At 39.9% G+C, this 18,382-nt stretch overlaps 1 protein-coding gene across 4 annotated transcripts in view; it reads right to left on the bottom strand.

The window, feature by feature from the left end:
* Nucleotides 1-220: 220 nt before the first annotated feature.
* The window catches only part of LOC140699562 (uncharacterized), a 48,227-nt gene continuing 30,065 nt past the window's right edge, over nucleotides 221-18,382 (bottom strand). For 3 of the 4 annotated variants that reach the window (XR_012077728.1, XR_012077726.1, XR_012077727.1), the window contains exons 2-4: nucleotides 1,573-1,666; nucleotides 1,173-1,293; nucleotides 221-461 (exon numbers count right to left, since the gene is read on the bottom strand). Coding sequence is in view for 1 of the 4 variants with exons in the window: in XM_072972217.1 (XP_072828318.1) it covers nucleotides 1,199-1,293; nucleotides 1,573-1,666; nucleotides 6,451-6,574; nucleotides 7,111-7,263 (466 nt within the window). In the remaining 3 variants the exon portion in view is untranslated. Of the gene's footprint in view, nucleotides 462-1,172; nucleotides 1,294-1,572; nucleotides 1,667-6,450; nucleotides 6,575-7,110; nucleotides 7,264-18,382 lie in introns of all 4 variants that reach the window. The other variant, XM_072972217.1, reaches the window with a different exon arrangement.

Below are 18,382 nucleotides of genomic sequence, written 5' to 3'. Positions count from 1 at the left end.
AGCAATAGAGAATTCGTTACATAAGTAATTGTGCATCTTTTCATTCCCCTATGGAAGGAATTTCTAGAGTCACTTGAAAGGAGTCTGTGATGAATGTAAATGTCACATCCAGGGACTAAATTTCCAGAAACCTTAACTAAAGGAATACTCATAAAAGATCACAGGAATGTCTGTACAAGAAGGATGCCAGTCAAATATCCTTTCTGACATTGGAAAATGGAGAAAACTTAACTGTCCACCATCAAGACAATGATGCGGTAAATCACGACGAGCTGCGAGCAATGAGGGAGCCGGCGTTTCGCCGTGGTCCAGGGCCTTGTCCACAGCATTCTCTCACCAAAGGTGTGCGTGGGAAAGAGACCACACCCGCAAATCAGGAGACCCCTCCACTCTACTGAAAGGACCGGGTGAGTCTGGAGTGGGAGGACGTCTATGATATACACCTGAGTGATCAAAGCGAGCTGCAGAAAAACATATAGTATGGTCTCATTTTTAAATAAAGCTTATATACACACACGTATACATGGAATTCTCATATGTGTGTATATATGTATGTCATAGGCATAAAGGTCATGAAATATATATACCAAATTTTCAACAGCTTTTAATCTTCGGAAATAAGGGGAAGGGAGGTAGGGTCTTCCTGTACCACCACAGTTCTCTTTTCAGTATTTCAGTTAAGTATACTTGGAATTTAAAAGTTTATTTAAGTCCGAAGTAAAATGGACGATGCCTCCACAAGACAGAATGCTATACTGGTCATCAAAAATCATGCCAGAGGAGATAGAATATTGTAGAAAAACATATAAAAAGCCGAATGGAAATTGGAGGTGTCCACACAGCAAACAGTCACAGAGTGCTCTCTGGTTTTTTATGACAGAGGTGATACACACTGACGAAAATATATGTTAACGTGTTAATTATTATCTTTGAATAGCGGGACAAGGATAGCCTCTTTTGCCCACTTTTTCAGACTTATTATTTTAAATGCACATTCTTTTTCATCTGAAAAAAAGCATTTTTAGGTGTGTAGTACTAAGCATTGGAGAATAATACAAGAATACTTAGAGAAACAAGTAACTAGGAGACAAGGCAGCAGCATCACACAATGTAGGACGGGCGATCCTGATTAACACCATGCAGTTACATAAGGACCCACAAATTGAGAGCACCTGCTGTAACAGGGCGTGATCCCCTTCTATTTGTCAGCAGTGTCTTCAGGCCTGAGGCAGTTCTGAGCACGGCCAGTGTCAGTGCTGGTGTCTGGATTGATGCTACTGGGGGTGAGGGCACCTGCAAGCCGAGAGGAAGAACAGAAATCATCCTCTGCCTTTTCTGTCTTGTTTCTTTGTTACTTTAAAAGAGAGGCATATATAAGATAAACTGTGTATCTACCCAAATGAAATTTCAGTAATGAAACCGTTTTTAAAGACTTCACGGCTTATATTCTGCCTATAACTGTCTTTTCAACAAAGCATCATATTTATTAAATGTTAATTAACTCAGTTAATTAACTCCCTGTTGAAACATTCTAGTAAAGAACATGAAATGCAGTATGTAAAAGAACCACACCTGCAGTGACTAGCTCAGCTGTCTTGACGGCAGTGCAGTCAACCCCCACCATCTTGTGGCCCTGAGCTCCTGATGCTGGTAAGACATCACGCTGCTGCCTCAGATGGAGAGAAATGGTGAAAGCATTTCTTGAACCCTACAGCACTGACAAAACATAACTGACAAATCCCAGGCTCCTTTGAGGCTCTCATTTTCTGTTTCTGGCCAACCCCCGTCAATGAGCAGAACCACCCAATTCCCGAGCCATGGGACTCACGTGGGAAGGAGTTTTGGAGAAATTTCCAGGTATAGAATGTAACCAACTATACATAGAACTCTGAAAAAAGAAAAGATGCCATACTCTGATTTTGGAAGACACTCAAAATATTCTCCTGAGCCTTAGTAGCTGGAAAGGCTGAGCTTCTCCTAAGCCACTTATTTATTTCACAGCCAGTAAGCATCTCCCACAAACCCTGCTTCCCTGTGTCTGCTGGGAGCTTGAAGCACACTGCTGCTGTCGTTCTTATAAGTCACAGGGCAGAGGCGTGTGTCTCACGCCTGCAACCCTCACACAGGCTCGCCTCCTAGCCTCACTGTCTGAACTTGGCTCCATTTTCTCACCTGTTTATTTAGTATCTGTTCTTCTGTAAGCTGCCTGAAATGCGTTTTGGAACATGTCAGAAGAATCAGTGGGTTGAGAAATGGACAGATTGAGAGGTGAGAGATGGGCAGACAGAGAGAGAGACTCCAAGAAAAGGGGAACAAATAAAATTTCCTATGCAAAACCCTCTTCTAATCAGGGAAGGAAACCACCACGGAAAAGTGTGAAGAGGCAGGTAGCTTAGGACTGTTTCCTGGATTCCATGAAAAGTAACACCAAGAGATGAGAGGGTAGAACTTTAAATAGTAAAAGAAAAAAAGTACGCATGCTTGAAAAATATATCTACAATATGTACTTTCTAAAGAATAGACTCAAATCAGCAAGGCCCAATAACACTATACTTGGGTATTTACAGAAGTGAGAATCCCATCTCCAAACCACAAGGCATCCCTTTGGAGCACTGACAGTCTACATGGGGCGGTCATAAAGCCGTCACTGCAAAAGCTATGCTACCCTGCACTTACGAGGAACGAGCAGCTGTGCTCGGGCTGCCCACGCGCGTCATTTACACCCCACAGCACCTCTACGGGGCGGGACGCCTAGCGAGCCCCGTCTCTGCAGGACAGAAAATCAGTTCTGGAGAGGCTAAGCCAACCTACCAGTTCTCCATCACACAGGACTTGTCACTCCAGAGCAGGAATCGAACTCGGTCGCACGAATGTAACCATGGTACTACCGTGCTTTGTGTGCTGTTTGTGTGTATAATACATTTGTTTCTATCATGAAAGGGTATTTAATAAATGATCGGTTGTCCTGTCTATCTCATTAGCTCACAATTAATCTTTATACTGTTGAATAGTACTCTTTTCCTGTGAAGAAATGAACGGAAAGAGCGGAGGTCAGAATGAGGTGGGGCTCCATTCTTTATCTGGGATCTCATCTCATCGAAGTCCCCAAACAGGGAGAAGGAGCAAATGTTCTCTTTATCTTTTAAAGAGAGGGCTCCAGTGATGGTGACTTATTCAATTCCAAAACCAAAGCTGGGGAAAGGGCACATGCAGCAATTAGAGCAGTATCAGCTGTAGGAAGGCGAAAAGAGCTCACGGGAGGGCTCAGGGGGCAGCCTCATTTAATTTCAATCGATAAAACAATAACACACTCTAAAAATATTAGCATACAATGGATTTGCTCTTTCTTGACATCTAGCAAGTTTCCACAGCCCACATGTAACTTTATCGTGAACTAGTGAAAGGAAGAGTCCACAAACAGGGAAAATCAATGCCACAGGCAGGCTGAAACCCAGGCTGGAGTTTAGGAAGGGAAAGGGCATAGTTAAGAACTGAGGAAAGGCTGGGGGAAAAAATCATCACAATGACTCTCAAGCATCATCCAACAATCATATAATCATTCATTCAAGAGAGAGTTACTGAGGTCGTATTCTGTGCAAGATTGTACAGCGGGCGAAGCAAGAGCGCAGCATCCATGGTGGCAGCAAGTTGCGGGGCTCAAATACATTTCTGATCCCGGTAACTTGCACACTTGTCCTCAGTATAAAGGCAAAGATAAAAAAAGTAAAATAGTACTCTGTAAACTCAAAGCATTGTTGAAAAAAAAAGTTAAGAAGACCTAAATACAAGGACAGACACTCCACACACATTCCTCTATCAAAAGACAGTGCTCTTGGAATGGCAGTGCTCCCCAGAGCGATTCGTATATTCAACGTGGTCTCGATCACAATCCCAGCGGGCTCCTCTGCAGAAACTATCTGCTGCTACAATTCATTTGGAAATTCGAGGATCTCAGTAAACAAAACGTACTTGAAAAAGAACAATTTGAGAGGACTTGTAATTCTCAATTTCAAACCTTACAACTGTACCTCCAGGTGAGATTAGAGGCCATTGTGAAGTTATTACTGTGTTTATCCTTATTTACTAAATTCTCTACAATGAATATTACTGTTACAATAAGAAAAATAAAAAATAAGTTATCCTTTAAAACATGCACACCGATTCATTCATTGGGAAAAAATTATTTTATCAATAAAGAGATAAACAAATATCTAGTGAAAAAGGACAACTTAAAAACAAGAGTGCATTTGCATTTTTCATAAATTGAAAACTGAAAAGCACTAAGACGTCAAGTTTCTAGGGAGACCAATGCAACATATTAATAGTTATTTTCAGAAATCCTAATATAACAATGAAAACTCAGGAAAGGGAAAATCGTGACTGACAGCCAACTGCAAACACATGGAGAGCAAAGGCCTAGAAATCACAGTTCCTGCTACTAACACAATAGGAGAGGAAATTCCTCACTGAGGGGACAGTGGAATCCCATGCATAAGACAGGATACACATTACAAACTGCACTAGAATCGGGGGTGATTTTCTTAGAAGAATTCTAAAGTTACAAAATTGCTGAAAAACTATTCAAACACTGACAGAAAGATTAAAACACACAGTCATATATATTATATAGAAACATATGAAGTCTGCTCCCATGTTGCATAGAAATACAAACATATTTGTTCATTTATAGGCACTGATTACTTTATCCCAGGTAGAATATTTCAATTAAAACAAATAATCAATATTACACTCCTCTTGTCAAATCTACTTGATAAGTTACTCTGCTATGTAAACATAATGTGTCTAAGATAGATCTAAAATTAGTGAAAAACATCTTTTTATGGTTTCTTGAACTATTCTCAAAATTCAAAGCTTAATTTTAAAACAGATCTGAGAAGTAATTCTATACTACCTTTTCCCTCATGAAATAAACAGCAGTCTATTGTCAAAATTCTGTCCTTAAAATGATTCACGAGCACCGTATCCTCACAAAACTGCTGGACAGCAAGGCACTATCCAGACAATGTGACCCAACAAATGAAACACAAGGAAGACAGTGACCCTATTCTGGAGGGCTTATAGTCTGTGTCAACACTGGGGTTTTTATTTGATTGATTTGATTGGGTAGCAAAATAAAATCAGTCAAGTACTTTCTTCTTTGAGCATTCTATAAGTCATGACTCTGCTGTTAGTGTCATGAGCAGGAAAGACTTAAGCATGACTTGATTAGGTCAACTAGTAACAATCATCACTGGAGAGTGAGTAATAAAGAAGTTAACTGATAGCAATGCTTCTCCATATATGAGACCTAAAATAAATCTACACCGATATCCAAAAGTAAAATTAGGAGATGAGGTCCCCAATGAGAAAAAAATCTAACAAGAAATCAAAAAAGTAAAGACTTTTTCTTTAACGATTCCTGGAAAGAGTGGAGCATGGTGGTGAAGAGCTCAGATGCTAGGGGAAAATATGAGGGTCTGAATTCCCACAGCACTGGGTAGCTTTGACACTGATATGTCAGTGAAATTCTCTGCATCTCAGTCTCCGATGCATAGACTGGGGACAACAACAGTACCCATCTCCTAGAACAGTCTAAGAATTAAGTTATTTTAAATATACAAGTTTAAATAAAATACATCAGATATTTAATATTATCCCAAAAGCACAAGGAAAAATGAAAACAGAGATAAATTGGAGTTCATTAAAATTTAAAACTTTGCTTCAAAAGACACCATCCAGAAAGTGAAAAAACAACACTCAGGAGAAAATTTTTTCAAATCATTTATCTGATAAGGAATTTGTGTATCAAAAATAAAATTCCACAGCTCAACAATAAAAAGACAACTCAATTAAAAAATGAATAAAGGATCTGAAAATATATTTTCAAGGAAAATATACAAATGGCCAATAAGCACAATGAAACGATGTTGAATAACATTAGCTCTAAAGGAAATCAAGTCAAAACAACTAGGAGAAACCGCTTCACACTCACTACAATAGATTATAATCAAAAAAAGATTAACAAGCATTAATGAGGACACAGAGGAAGCGGAGCTCGCAGCCCTTGCTCGTGAGAACGTAACACAGCGTGGCCTCTTTGGAAAACATCCTGGCATGTCCTCAGAGAATTGAATATTTGGTTTCTGAATGATCCAGCAATTCTGCTTCCTGGGCACAGAAGTAAGAGAACTGAAAACAAATGTTCACATAAAAACTCCTACAGAAATTTTCACCATTACTTTTCTCCATTACTTTTCAGAGCCAAAAAACAGAAACAACCCAAATGTCTATCACGTGATGAATGGGTAAACAGAGGGGCCCAGCCATACAGTGGAATATTATTCAGCAATAGCAAAGCATAGAGTACTGACCCAGGGCCACAACGTGGACAAATATTGAAAACGTTACTCAGTGTGAAAGAAGTCAGTCAAAATAGATGGTTCCACTTACATGAAGTGACTTGATTTGCATGAAATGTTCAGCACACGCAAATCCACAGAGACAGAAGAGTGGCTCCCTGGGGCTTGGGGAGAATGGGGAAGTTGATAATGTCTGCTTATGCGTACTGGGTTTCCTGTTGGGGGGATGAAAATGTTCTAAGATTGACTGGGATGCACATTTCTGGGCATAGAGTAAAATCCGCTGTACATTTTAATGGGTGATTTGTATTAAAACTATTAAGAACAAAAGCACCTTGGGCTAGTACCTTCCATAGTAAATGCAAATTGTTAACATTTATTACAGGAAGAAGAAACTGCCCTCAGCATGAAAACAGGAGATCAGCAAATATTAGTTAACCGAAATTGGACAAGAGCATTTCACTTGAAACTGTTACTGAGTGTACACGAAATATTCAGTCATGACAAGGAAAATCAGTTTGACATCACGAAGAAGCATTCTGCTTCAAATGCAATTCAAGGATTCGGCAAGCCCAGCTGCTACAAATGACCAGAGGAGAAACCTGGTTCTTAAAACAAGCACCAGAGCCAACAAGGAAATGGTGGTGAGGAAAGCAGGCGGCCTAAAATCTGGAACAGTGTGCTACAAATAATTTCTCCACTGAAAATTCAAAAATAAAATGAAAGTGATGTAATGCTGTGTTGAACTCACGTGAATGGCCTTCCTGCAGTGCTTGACAGTTCTGTAACCCCGAATGACTCAGGAGAATCAGCATGGCTCCTGGGATTCCCCAAGTAACTGCCCACAAGCATGCTGACCACCATCATATCTGCCAGGGTTGAATTGCAGAGAAGAGACCAACCTCTGAAAGGCACAGGGAATGTTGACAAGGGAATAAAAGGCTGCAGTCAATCCTGGGACAGAGGCCCTTTGAGCAGAGGCCAAAAGGCTGCAGGTGAACTGGAGTGGCCCTGGGGCAGGAAGGGACCACAGGGGAGCATATCTCAATTATCTACTCTCTCTCCCTCGGGTAGGAGGGATAAAGCCTGCATCCTTCTCACCTGGAACTGTGGGTTCTGGCTGGCGGAAGTCTTACCGACAAGGAATGAATTACTCAAGACTGTGGAAAAAGGAAAGATAGCGAGAGGGATTAGGGAGCCAACTCCACGAGTCTCTCAAATGCTCCCATATTTATTGTGTATAATCAAAGGAAAAAGTCATTAACAGTTGTGAGATAGTAGGCAGGAACTTGGGGAAAGAAGGGATGAGACAGAGATTGTAGACTCCACCATGAGTACTAAGGCTTAGTTTACCTTTAGGGAAGTCATGGGGTGAGGGGAACAAGATACATTTTTTAGACATGTTTATTACAAAGCAGACCACCAGACCAGCCTGGTCCCTGTTTTGGGGATAATAGACTATCTAACACCACACAGGCCCGGCGTTTATAGCTGAGGGCCTGGGTCATTGCTGTGCAATAAGCAGAGTGCTATCTATACCCTCAAATATGTAAGCAAGGCATTGTCTCTCCTTTTTATGGCAAGGAGACAGAAGTGAGGATGCACAGGTGCTTGCTTTAAAGCAGTTACTAAGCACATTTTTTCTTCTTAAAGTTGACAGTCGGCTGGGATGTGTTACAATTTGTTAACCCAATCATGGGCTCCCACATGGAACCATTATGGAGGACATCCTAGGATGACAAATCCTGGCTCTGGGTCTTTTCCTGCCAGCTTCAGCCACTCCAGCAGGGTCTAGACACATCCCTGAATAACGATCCCACAGAACCACCTAAACTCTTAACTCCTGGTGCTTGAAAATTAATTTTAGCTCTACACAACTTTCCGTAGAAAAGTTTCAGAAATAAAAGATATTGTATTCTTTTTATATCTCATCATAAGACTGATTTTTCTGATTGCGCTAAGCTGCTTCTACATGGAAAAGCACCTAATTCTGCAGGTGAATTCAGTACTTTCCTTTGGGCATAACTAGACAGTCTGGGCTGTCTGACTTCTATTAGTCAAATACCGATACACTTAATTGATTTCTTTGCTCATCAATTTCAGCCTGGAGGTGAGGGTCTGTCACTATTTTCCTCAGCCCACCCTCTACTCTTTTCTCATCAACATCTCAGGCCTCCTGAAAACAAAACAAAGCATTTGTTTCCCTTCATCTACACTTTCCACAAAGGCAACAGGAATCATCATGCCTAGAGAATGAATTCAACACAAATGTTACAACAAAAATCTATAAACCTGAAGCAACTCCATCTCCGAATCATGATACACAATGACATGAGAGTAAGTGTGTCAGGTACAAAGCACGCGTGAGTCTGAACACCTCATTTCTATTCTTCAAAGGAAGGAAGGTTTTCATATTTTTTCTTATCATTCTTTGTCATTGTTTCTGATTAAGCCAAAACATTTTTTATGAAATAATTAAGCACTGCAATAACAGATTTTCGCTGTATCAATTACAGAAGGAATTCAGAGGGGATAGGAAAACCCACCTCTGTAAAATATGCAAAATTCCTTCCCCTGTTAAGAACACGAATACAAAATTCAACAGAGAATTCGAATTCTTGTGGAGAGGACAAAAGCCACAGAATCAAAGCAAAGTCATTATTATGACTCAATCCAAAATTCACTGGACAAACATGCTCAATGCATTCAAATGATTTTTAAGGCACACTGCAAACCATTCACTTAATTATCTACAGGCTAGAGGAAGAATTTCCCTCTATAACAGACAACATAAATCAATAGGTTGCCCCACCAAACAAGGAACAAACATCAGGTTTTTAGCAGTTCTGATAAATCAGCAAGTTTTAATGATCAAAATCCAGAAATTTTAAACATTCATTCACACCAGAATGAATCAAGCACTTAAAAAAAAAATAACCCAGAGAAACTAAACACATTGATCACGTACCTGGATCAATGAGAAATTCTTGTACAGCTGGAAAAAAAGAACAGGCTATAGCCTTTTACTTGAAAAATAAAGCTACTTTTAAAGATAACTGCTAAAACACATTTCATCATTCATGTTGCCTTGAAAAATCTGAGGAACTTGTCTCTGATCAGAAAAGCAATTCTGAGTATTAGTATTTTACAATTCAGTGCCAGTTTGCTTTAGAAGAAAAAAGAAAAGCTACTGTTTCTCATCTTGCACAAAGTTTAAAGAACCTCCCTGCCTCTATCTCCTCTCATTTTCTAAGCTCATGCTCCCCAACCCTTCTGAAACAATTATGAGAACCTCTTATTCCCACCAATATGCCAAATCACAAAATTTATTTGTGTAAATATATACTTACACCTTGAACTGGAGGAGAAATGTTTCAGAAGGCTATATGGAACTTATTGCTACATTCCTGAAATCACACACATACGCGTTCACAGAGACACAGACATATACAAACTGAATTACTGGGCACTTCACAAGCTAAGGACTTACAACTTCTAGAAGATAACTTTGTAGTTAGTTTAAAATACAAAACGGTCAGCTTTTGAAAGCCTTGAACATTGCAAAATCATCCAAATATCAATGAGATCCAATTAGCCTTCTCTGTAGAATGTAATTCCCCATGATGGCAAAGCAGACCCTAAGAAGTAGTGGATCCAAGACTCGTGTTTTTCACTAGCTATGACCGTTTTAAAACACGTTAAAAGATTTAGAAAGGTATGTCCCTACGACATTTATTCGTATTGAGATGGCATATGTATTCAATTGTCTATGCAGAAAATAGGACCCATGATAGTGTTTAAGAAATATTTTGTGTATTGAAATATTTATTTTAAAGTGCAGACAAGGAGGGTGGGTATTACTCCGCTGTAGAGCACCTGTTGAGCATGCACATGTTCCTGGCTTCAATCCCCAGTACCTTCATGAAAATATATAAATACAAGTGTTTATTTAAAAATAAGAATAAATTCATATAAAAAAATAAATGCAGACTAAAAACCACTGCAATCTAGGAGCCACAATTATAATAAAAAACAAGTGTTTCTATCAAATATTGACTATACGCCAATCACAGAGACAACCACAAATCACACCTGACAACCATCACGTGTGATTCTCAGCAACCCTACTAAGTAGACACGCATGAGAAACCCGGCTCTGCGGATGAGGAGACGGAGCTCGGAGGAGCCGGGGACGCTTACCGTCCTGCTCCCCGTGACACCGCATCAGCCCAGGGAAAGCGCTGACAGAGCTGCACTGAGGGGACACCCAGCTGCATGGAACCTTGGGGGATTGGGGAGTCCTAGAAAATACTCTAAAGTGTTCAGTGAAAAACCAGCTCAAATATATTACACTGTGCTCCATCCTCTAAACACGGAACATGACTGAGACCTTTTTGATGCCTCCGTGTCCTTTCTGCCATCATCATTTACGTGCCCTCTCAGCGCGACCAGTCATGAACTGGATCCCATACGAAGTGCACCCCATATGCAGAGCTTTTAAAGCTGTTTTATGAAGTTTGTAAGACTCCGTCTATTCCTCACAAAGGCGGTCATCCAGCACTAGTCACCGGTGCGGATGTACCACCTGAAATCACACCTTTCTGCATTTTAAAATCCCTTCATGTAATACAGAGTTTTAAACAGCAAAGAAGCAGCTCAACCACAGACAGTGGACAGCTTTTCACCATACGGACTTGAACAGCCCATCGGACTACCTGGAAGCCCTTTTCTTCTATTAAACCCACTTCCAGGTACTTCATCTGATTGGTGGACTCGGCCTCTGACTGACCTACTCAGAGAGATCCCATCCTCACATCCAGGGGTGGGAGAGGACCCTGCTGCTGGGAGAAATCAGTGAGGAAGGTGGACATCATCCAGCCATATCTGCACGGGTAGAAATGCCACATGCTCAGAAATTATACCGTCAGCACCCCTGGGCTCCCATGGACTGGTTTCACATTAACCAAACTTATGACACACTGATGCAAGAAAACCAGAAATTCAATTTATTAATGTAACAGGAGATGTGAAACTACAAAAGAGATTGAAATATCAGAGTTCAACCATGAGTACAGATTCTCCTCCATGGCCCAATCTCGGGCAGGCAGTCACATGGCAAGCTTGGACAGAAGCAGAGCAGGAAGAGTTTCTAGATTAACTCAATGGACTAAATTTCTGTTATAAGAACAGATCTACTGCCTGGAAAACAATTAACGCCAATCACGGGGCACAGTTCATGGGCAGTGGCTGAGACACGACTGTGAGCCCCTGTATAACTCCCCTTTCCCTGTCCTTTCTGGTCTAACTGATGCAGAGGTACAGAGATCCAGGGATGCAGATACCTCTAAACTCCCAAAGCTCATCCCTGGGAGCCTGGAAACCAGATAGCCAGGGTTTAAACCCCAGCTCTGCCACTTACTAGCTCTGTTACCTTGGCCAAATTACTTACCCTCTGTGTGCCTCAATTTCCACACTTAAACCTGGGATAACAATCAAATCTTTCTTACTCACTTGTTGTGAAGATTGAAGGATTCATTTCTGTAAAACTCTCAGAAAAGAATGTAGCATATTTTTGGTGCCCAACAAATGTCAATTTAATAAGAAAGTGATTTACAAGTCTCCCATCTAATCATCTTCTGTGTTTCATGGCTAGTCTGAGTCCCAAAGGAAATCCTTATTTCCCCTCTTATAAACTCTTGAGGAGCACCCTTCTCTTTCAAGCCACCACCTGTTTAAACTGAGGGAGGGGATCCCTCCTCCCCACTCCTCTGGTCCATGGGAGACTGCTTCTCCCTTCACACCCCTGACCACTGGCCCACGGCTATCCCTCCTCACACTAACAGATTGAGGTGTGAGTCCGGGGAGACAAGCAGGGCATATGAAACCTTTCCTTTCCCTCCAGTGTTGGCCACCATTAGGAAGCAGCTGGGATGCTCAGCTCCATGGCAAGACACTCCTGTGCATTATGGGCCAGATCCTCTCAAGGGAATGCTCGCTGTGGCCCAGAGTTACCTGGGACTGCGTGAGTCTCTAATTCTGGGACATAGTGTCATGACACTCACTCTCCCACAGCCCTGAGTTTCATGGAGAACGTAGCTTCATCAGTAATAAAGGAGACATTTATCGCCTGCCTGTTCTTCTTTGTCATCTCTCAGTTGGCTGCTGGACACAACATGTGTATAAGTATTGGGTCCCCTTAAGCCCCAACATATATGAAGTAACAAAAAATTCTGTGGCTTAACATTGGTTCAGGGCGACTGTGTAACGGTCCTGACTCTGCTGATGCTAAATTATGTGTTTAGGGACTATGGAACTTCCTCAAATATCTTTCATCATAAAACCAGCTTTCCTTATTTTCCTGTTTCTCAGTAATTGCCAAAGACTCTCAAATGATGGCTTCACACCAAACAGCAGTTAAGTTTATGAGCCCTCTTGACATACACACTGTGCTAAACACTTTACATAATTTCTTATTCTCACAATTCTACAAAGCAGAAATGAGTGTCCCCATCTCACAGACGAGGGAAAAACTCCGAACGAACTGACTCAGGATCACTTAGCTCAGTGGCAGCGCGTGCACGCAAACCCAAGTCAAAACACTACACCCCTTCGTATATGTACCAAATCTCCTACCACCCATTGACACACAGCGGTGGGGATAATACTTAGGGAACTCAGTACACTTTTCAGCTTTAAGGTGCTCCAGAGGCCTCTTCTAGCTCTTTTATAAAATCCCGGCTCACTGGTTTCTAACACTGCAAGAGAAGTCCGATGTTCGGAGCGCCAGCCAGGGCGGAGCGCCGGCGCAGAGCACGCAGCCGCACAGAGCAGCGGAGCTACCGGCGGCGCAGGCAGGGGGAGAGCGGCCCCCCGCCTGTCGGGCAGGAACACAACCCCTGACCGAGGTGCTGGGAGGGGGCACGACCCGCCATCATGCCTGTCCAGTCTGCAACATCTGACTGCGGCATCCAGAGGGGCAGTTACCCGCCCGCCCGCAGCAAAAGAGAGCTGCATCTGACCCCGTGTTAGGAGGAGGCGCGATCTGCTTGCCGACAAGTGCTGGGAGCAGCACAGAAGAGGGCGCCAACGGAGGGCCTATGAAATATGAAAACAAGCTGAGCTTCCAAAACAGGACGAAGACAGAAGGACTTCACATTAAAAGCACACAGACTCCAGGAGAACAACGACAACAACCCTTTTTGTTTGTTTGTTTTGTTTTGTTTTTTGTTTTTTGGTTTTGGTTTTTGTTTTGTTTTGTTTTTAATCTGTTTTTACCTGTTCTATTTTGAATTACTCTCTTAATTTTTACTTCTTAATTCATTTCTATTTCTCTTGGATTTTGATGTCCTGTTATTGATTAGACACAGGCTTCAAACACATATATTCATCTCCCCACCCCCCTTTTTTATTTTTTAAAGGTTTTAAAAGGACGTCTCCACCCGATTAATACTCTACTTCAACCCGCTCTTCTATTATTCATTATACAATGTTTTCAAGCCCTCTTTCTCCCTTCTTTTAAAAATCTTTCTCTCTCTCTCTTATTTTTTTCTCTTTTTTCTCTTTATTTTCTTTTTTCTTTTTTTTTCTTTTTTTTCTAAGTTCTATTCCTAAATAGGCATTAGATAGATAAAATTCTTAAGATCCAAAATAGAGAATTGATGCTCCATAAACCACAATGCCAGAGAGGTATGAGCAAGATGAAGAAGCAGAGAAAACTTTCCCAATTAAAAGAACAAGAGGAATCCCCTGAAAGAAAGCTCAATGAAATAGACTTCAATAGCCAACTAGATCAAAATTTCAAAAAAGGAGTGGTCAAATTGCTGAAGGAATTAAAAGAGATAGTGCTTAGAGAAATAAAATATGTCAAAAATGAAATTGAAGCTATAAAGAAGAGCCAAGCAAAATGGGAAAACTCATTGACAGAGATGAGGAATGATCTAACAGCTGTGCAAAGCTGACTAGTTAATGCAGAGGAACGAATTAGTGATCTAGAAGACAGGGCAACAGAAAGCACCCATTCAGAAGAACTACAAGATAAGCAAATAAAAAATAATGATAATAGCATAAGGGACCTATGGGATAATATAAAGCATCCCAATCTTCGCATAATAGGGGTCCCAGAAGGGGAAGAAGGATCAAAGGGGATTGAAAAGGTTTTTGAAGAAATCATTACTGAAAACTTCCCAAACTTAAAGAAGGAATCAGATATACAAGTACAGGAAGCTCAGAGGGTCCCAAACAGGAAGAACCCAAATAGACCCACACCAAGACATATCATAATCAAGATGGCCAGAGTCAAGGATAAAGAAATGATTATAAAGGCAGCAAGAGCAAAGCAAAGAGTGAATTACAAGGGAACCCCCATAAGGCTCTCAGCTGATTTCTCTACACAAACACTACAGGCCAGAAGGGAGTGGCAAGATATATTCAAAGCCCTGAATGAAAAAAAGATGCAGCCTATGATACTTTATCCAGCAAGGCCACCCTTTAGGATAGAAGGAGAAATAAAGAGTTTCACAGACAAAAAAAAAAAAAAGCTGCAGGAGTTTAGCAACACTAAACCCATGCTAAAAGAAATATTGAAATGGCTATTCTAAATTGAAAAGCAGCAGGATGCTACAGAAATGAGAAACGTACAGCTGGAAAGGTGATAACCCATGAATTACAAATAAAGAAAACACGAAATTATAAAAGAAGACATACAAATCACTGAGAGTGGGAGAGGGAGGCAGGGAAATATAGAATCTTTTTTTCTTTCTTTTTTAAATTTTTTTAACAGAAGGATGGGTTTGAGATCATGTTATTATCAGTTTAATAAAAACGGGTATAGGTTAATAGATTTACAAAAAAGGGTAATCACAAGTCAAAAATTTACAAGGGAGTCACAAAAATTAAATAAAATCCATGATAATAGAAAGGAAAATTACCAAACCACAAAAGGAAGAAGAAAGGAACAAAGAGGATATATCAATTCAACTGCAAAGATAAGTTCAAAATGGCAATAAACACACATCTATCATTAATTACTGTAAATGTTAATGGACTAAATGCTCCAGTCAAAAGACATAGAGTGGCAGAGTGGATAATAAAGCAAGAACCTTCAATATGCTGCATACAAGAGACCCACTTTAGGGAGGACACATATAGATTGAGAGTGAAAGGATGGAAAAGGATATTCCATGCAAATGGAAAAGCCAAAAAAGCAGGTGTTGCAGTACTGATTTCAGACAAAATAGACTTTAAAACAAAGGCCATAAAGAAAGATAAAGAGGGACATTTTATAATGATTAAAGGAGTGATACAAGATGAAGACATTACACTCGTTAATATATATGCACCCAATATAGGAGCACCTAAGTACATACAAGAATTACTAACAGAGATAAAGGGGGATATTGATGGGGATACAATCATAGTTGGAGATTTTAACACTGCATTAACATCACTAGACAGATCTTCCAGACAGAAAATAAACAAGGCAACAGAGAAATTAAATACTACAATAGAAAAACTAGATTTGGTGGATATTTTCAGAGCTTTACACCCCCCAAAAATAGAATATACATTCTTTTCAAGTGCACATGGAACATTTTCCAGGATCAATCATGTACTTGGGCACAAAAGAAACCTCAACAATATTAAGAAGTTAGAAATTATCTCAAGCATCTTTACTGACCACAATGCCATGAAACTGGAAATCAACAACAGAGAAACAAAAGAGAAAAAAAGAATAGCATGGACATTAAACAATATGTTATTGAAAAAACAATGGATCAATGAGGAAATCAAAGCTGAAATTAAAAAATACCTTGAGAAAAATGATAATGAAAGCACAACCACTCAAAACCTATGGGACAGCAAAGGCAGTGCTAAGAGGGAAGCTTATAGCAATACAGGCCTTCCTCAAAAAAGAACAATCTCAAATAAACAAGTTAACCCAACACCTGAATGAATTAGAAAAAGAACGAAAAGCCCCAAAAAGCAGCAGAAGGAAGGAAATAATAAAGATCAGAGAGGAATTAAATACAATAGAGATTAACAAGACCATAGGAAAAATCAACAGAATCAAAAGCTGTTTTTTTTGGAAAAGTAAATAAAGTCCACAAACCTCTGGCTAAACTCACAAAGAAGAAAAAAGAGAGAGCACAAATTAGCAAAATAAGAAAGGAAAATGGAGAAATTACAACAAACAAAATAGAAATATAGAATATCATATGAAAATATTATGAAAAAGTATATGGAACCAAACTGGATAACCTAGAGGAGATGGACAAATTTCTGGAAACATACTGTCCACCATACTGAATCAGGAAGAAACTGAACACTTGAACAATCTGATCACTAGAAAGGAAATAGAAATAGCAATTAAAAACCTCCCTACAAATAAAAGTCCAGGGCCGGATGGCTTCACCAGGGAATTCTACCAAACATAAAAGAAGAACTCACACCAGCCCTTCTCAAACTCTTCCAGATGATTGAAAAGGAGGGAATTCTCCCAAACTCATTCTATGAAGCCACCATCACCCTGATACCAAAACCAGGCAAAGACACTACAAAAAAAAAGAGAATTATAGGCCAATACCACTGACGAACATAAACGCCAAAATCCTCACCAAAATTTTAGCAAATAGACTTCAACTACACATAAAAAAGATTATACATCATGACCAAGTGAGGTTCATCGCAGGGACACAAGGCTGGTTCAACATACACAAATCAATCAATGTAATACATCACATCAACAAGAGAAAGGACAAAAACCACATGATCATCTCAATCGATGCAGAAAAAGCATTTTATAAAATTCAACATCCATTTATGATAAAAACTCTCGCCAAAGTGGGTATAGAGGGAACATATCTCAACATAATAAAAGCTATATATGACAAACCTACAGCCAGCATAGTACTCAACGGTGAAAATCTCAAAAGCTTCCCACTAAAATCTGGACAAGACAAGGATGCCCACTATCACCACTCCTATTCAAAATAGTCCTGGAAGTCCTAGCCACAGCAGTCAGGCAAGAGAAAGAAATAAAAGGGATCCAAATTGGAAAAGAAGAGTTAAAAGTGTCACTATATGCTGATGACATGTTACTATATATAGAAAACCCTAAAAGGTCCACACAAAAGTTTCTAGAGCTGATTGAAGAATTCAGCAAGGTAGCAGGTTACACAATTAACGTTCAAAAATCAGTTGCATTTCTTTACACTAACGATAAATCAACTGAAAAAGAAAGTAAAGAAACACTCCCCTTTAAAATAGCACCCAAAGTAATAAAATATCTGGGAATAAATCTAACCAAGGAGGTGAAAGAATTATACACAGAAAACTATAAACCACTGATGAAGGAAATTAAAGAAGAATTTAAAAAATGGAAAGATATTCCATGCTCCTGGATTGGAAGAATCAATATTGTTAAAATGGTCACACGGCCCAAGGCAATCTACAGATTTAATGCAATCCCTATCCAATTACCCAGGACATATTTCACAGAACTAGAACAAATCATAATAAAATTTATATGGAACCATCAAAGACCTAGAATTGCCAAAGAATTACTGAAGAGAAAGAAAGAGGCTGAAGGAATAACTCTCCCAGACTTCAGACAATACTATAGAGCTACAGTCATCAAGACAGCATGGTATTGGTACCAAAACAGACATATAGACCAATGGAACAGAATAGGGAGCCCAGAAATGAACCCACAAACTTTTGATCAACACATCTCCACAAAGGAGGCAAGAATACAATGGAATAAAGACAGTCTCTTCAGCAAATGGTGTTGGGAAACCTGGACAGCAGCATGTAAAACAATGAAGCTAGAACACTCCCTTACACCATATACAAAAATCAACTCAAAATGGATTAAAGACTTTAACATAAGAAAAGATACAATGAACCTCCTAGAGGAATACATAGGCAAAACATTATCTGACATACATTTCAAAAATTTTCTCCTAGAAGAAATAAAAGCAAGAATAAACAAATGGGACCTAATGAAACTTACAAGCTTCTGCAGA

This window comes from Vicugna pacos, chromosome 11, assembly GCF_048564905.1.
Source record: "Vicugna pacos chromosome 11, VicPac4, whole genome shotgun sequence".
Lineage (NCBI taxonomy): Eukaryota > Metazoa > Chordata > Mammalia > Artiodactyla > Camelidae > Vicugna > Vicugna pacos.
This window is presented reverse-complemented; position numbering and strand designations above follow the sequence as displayed.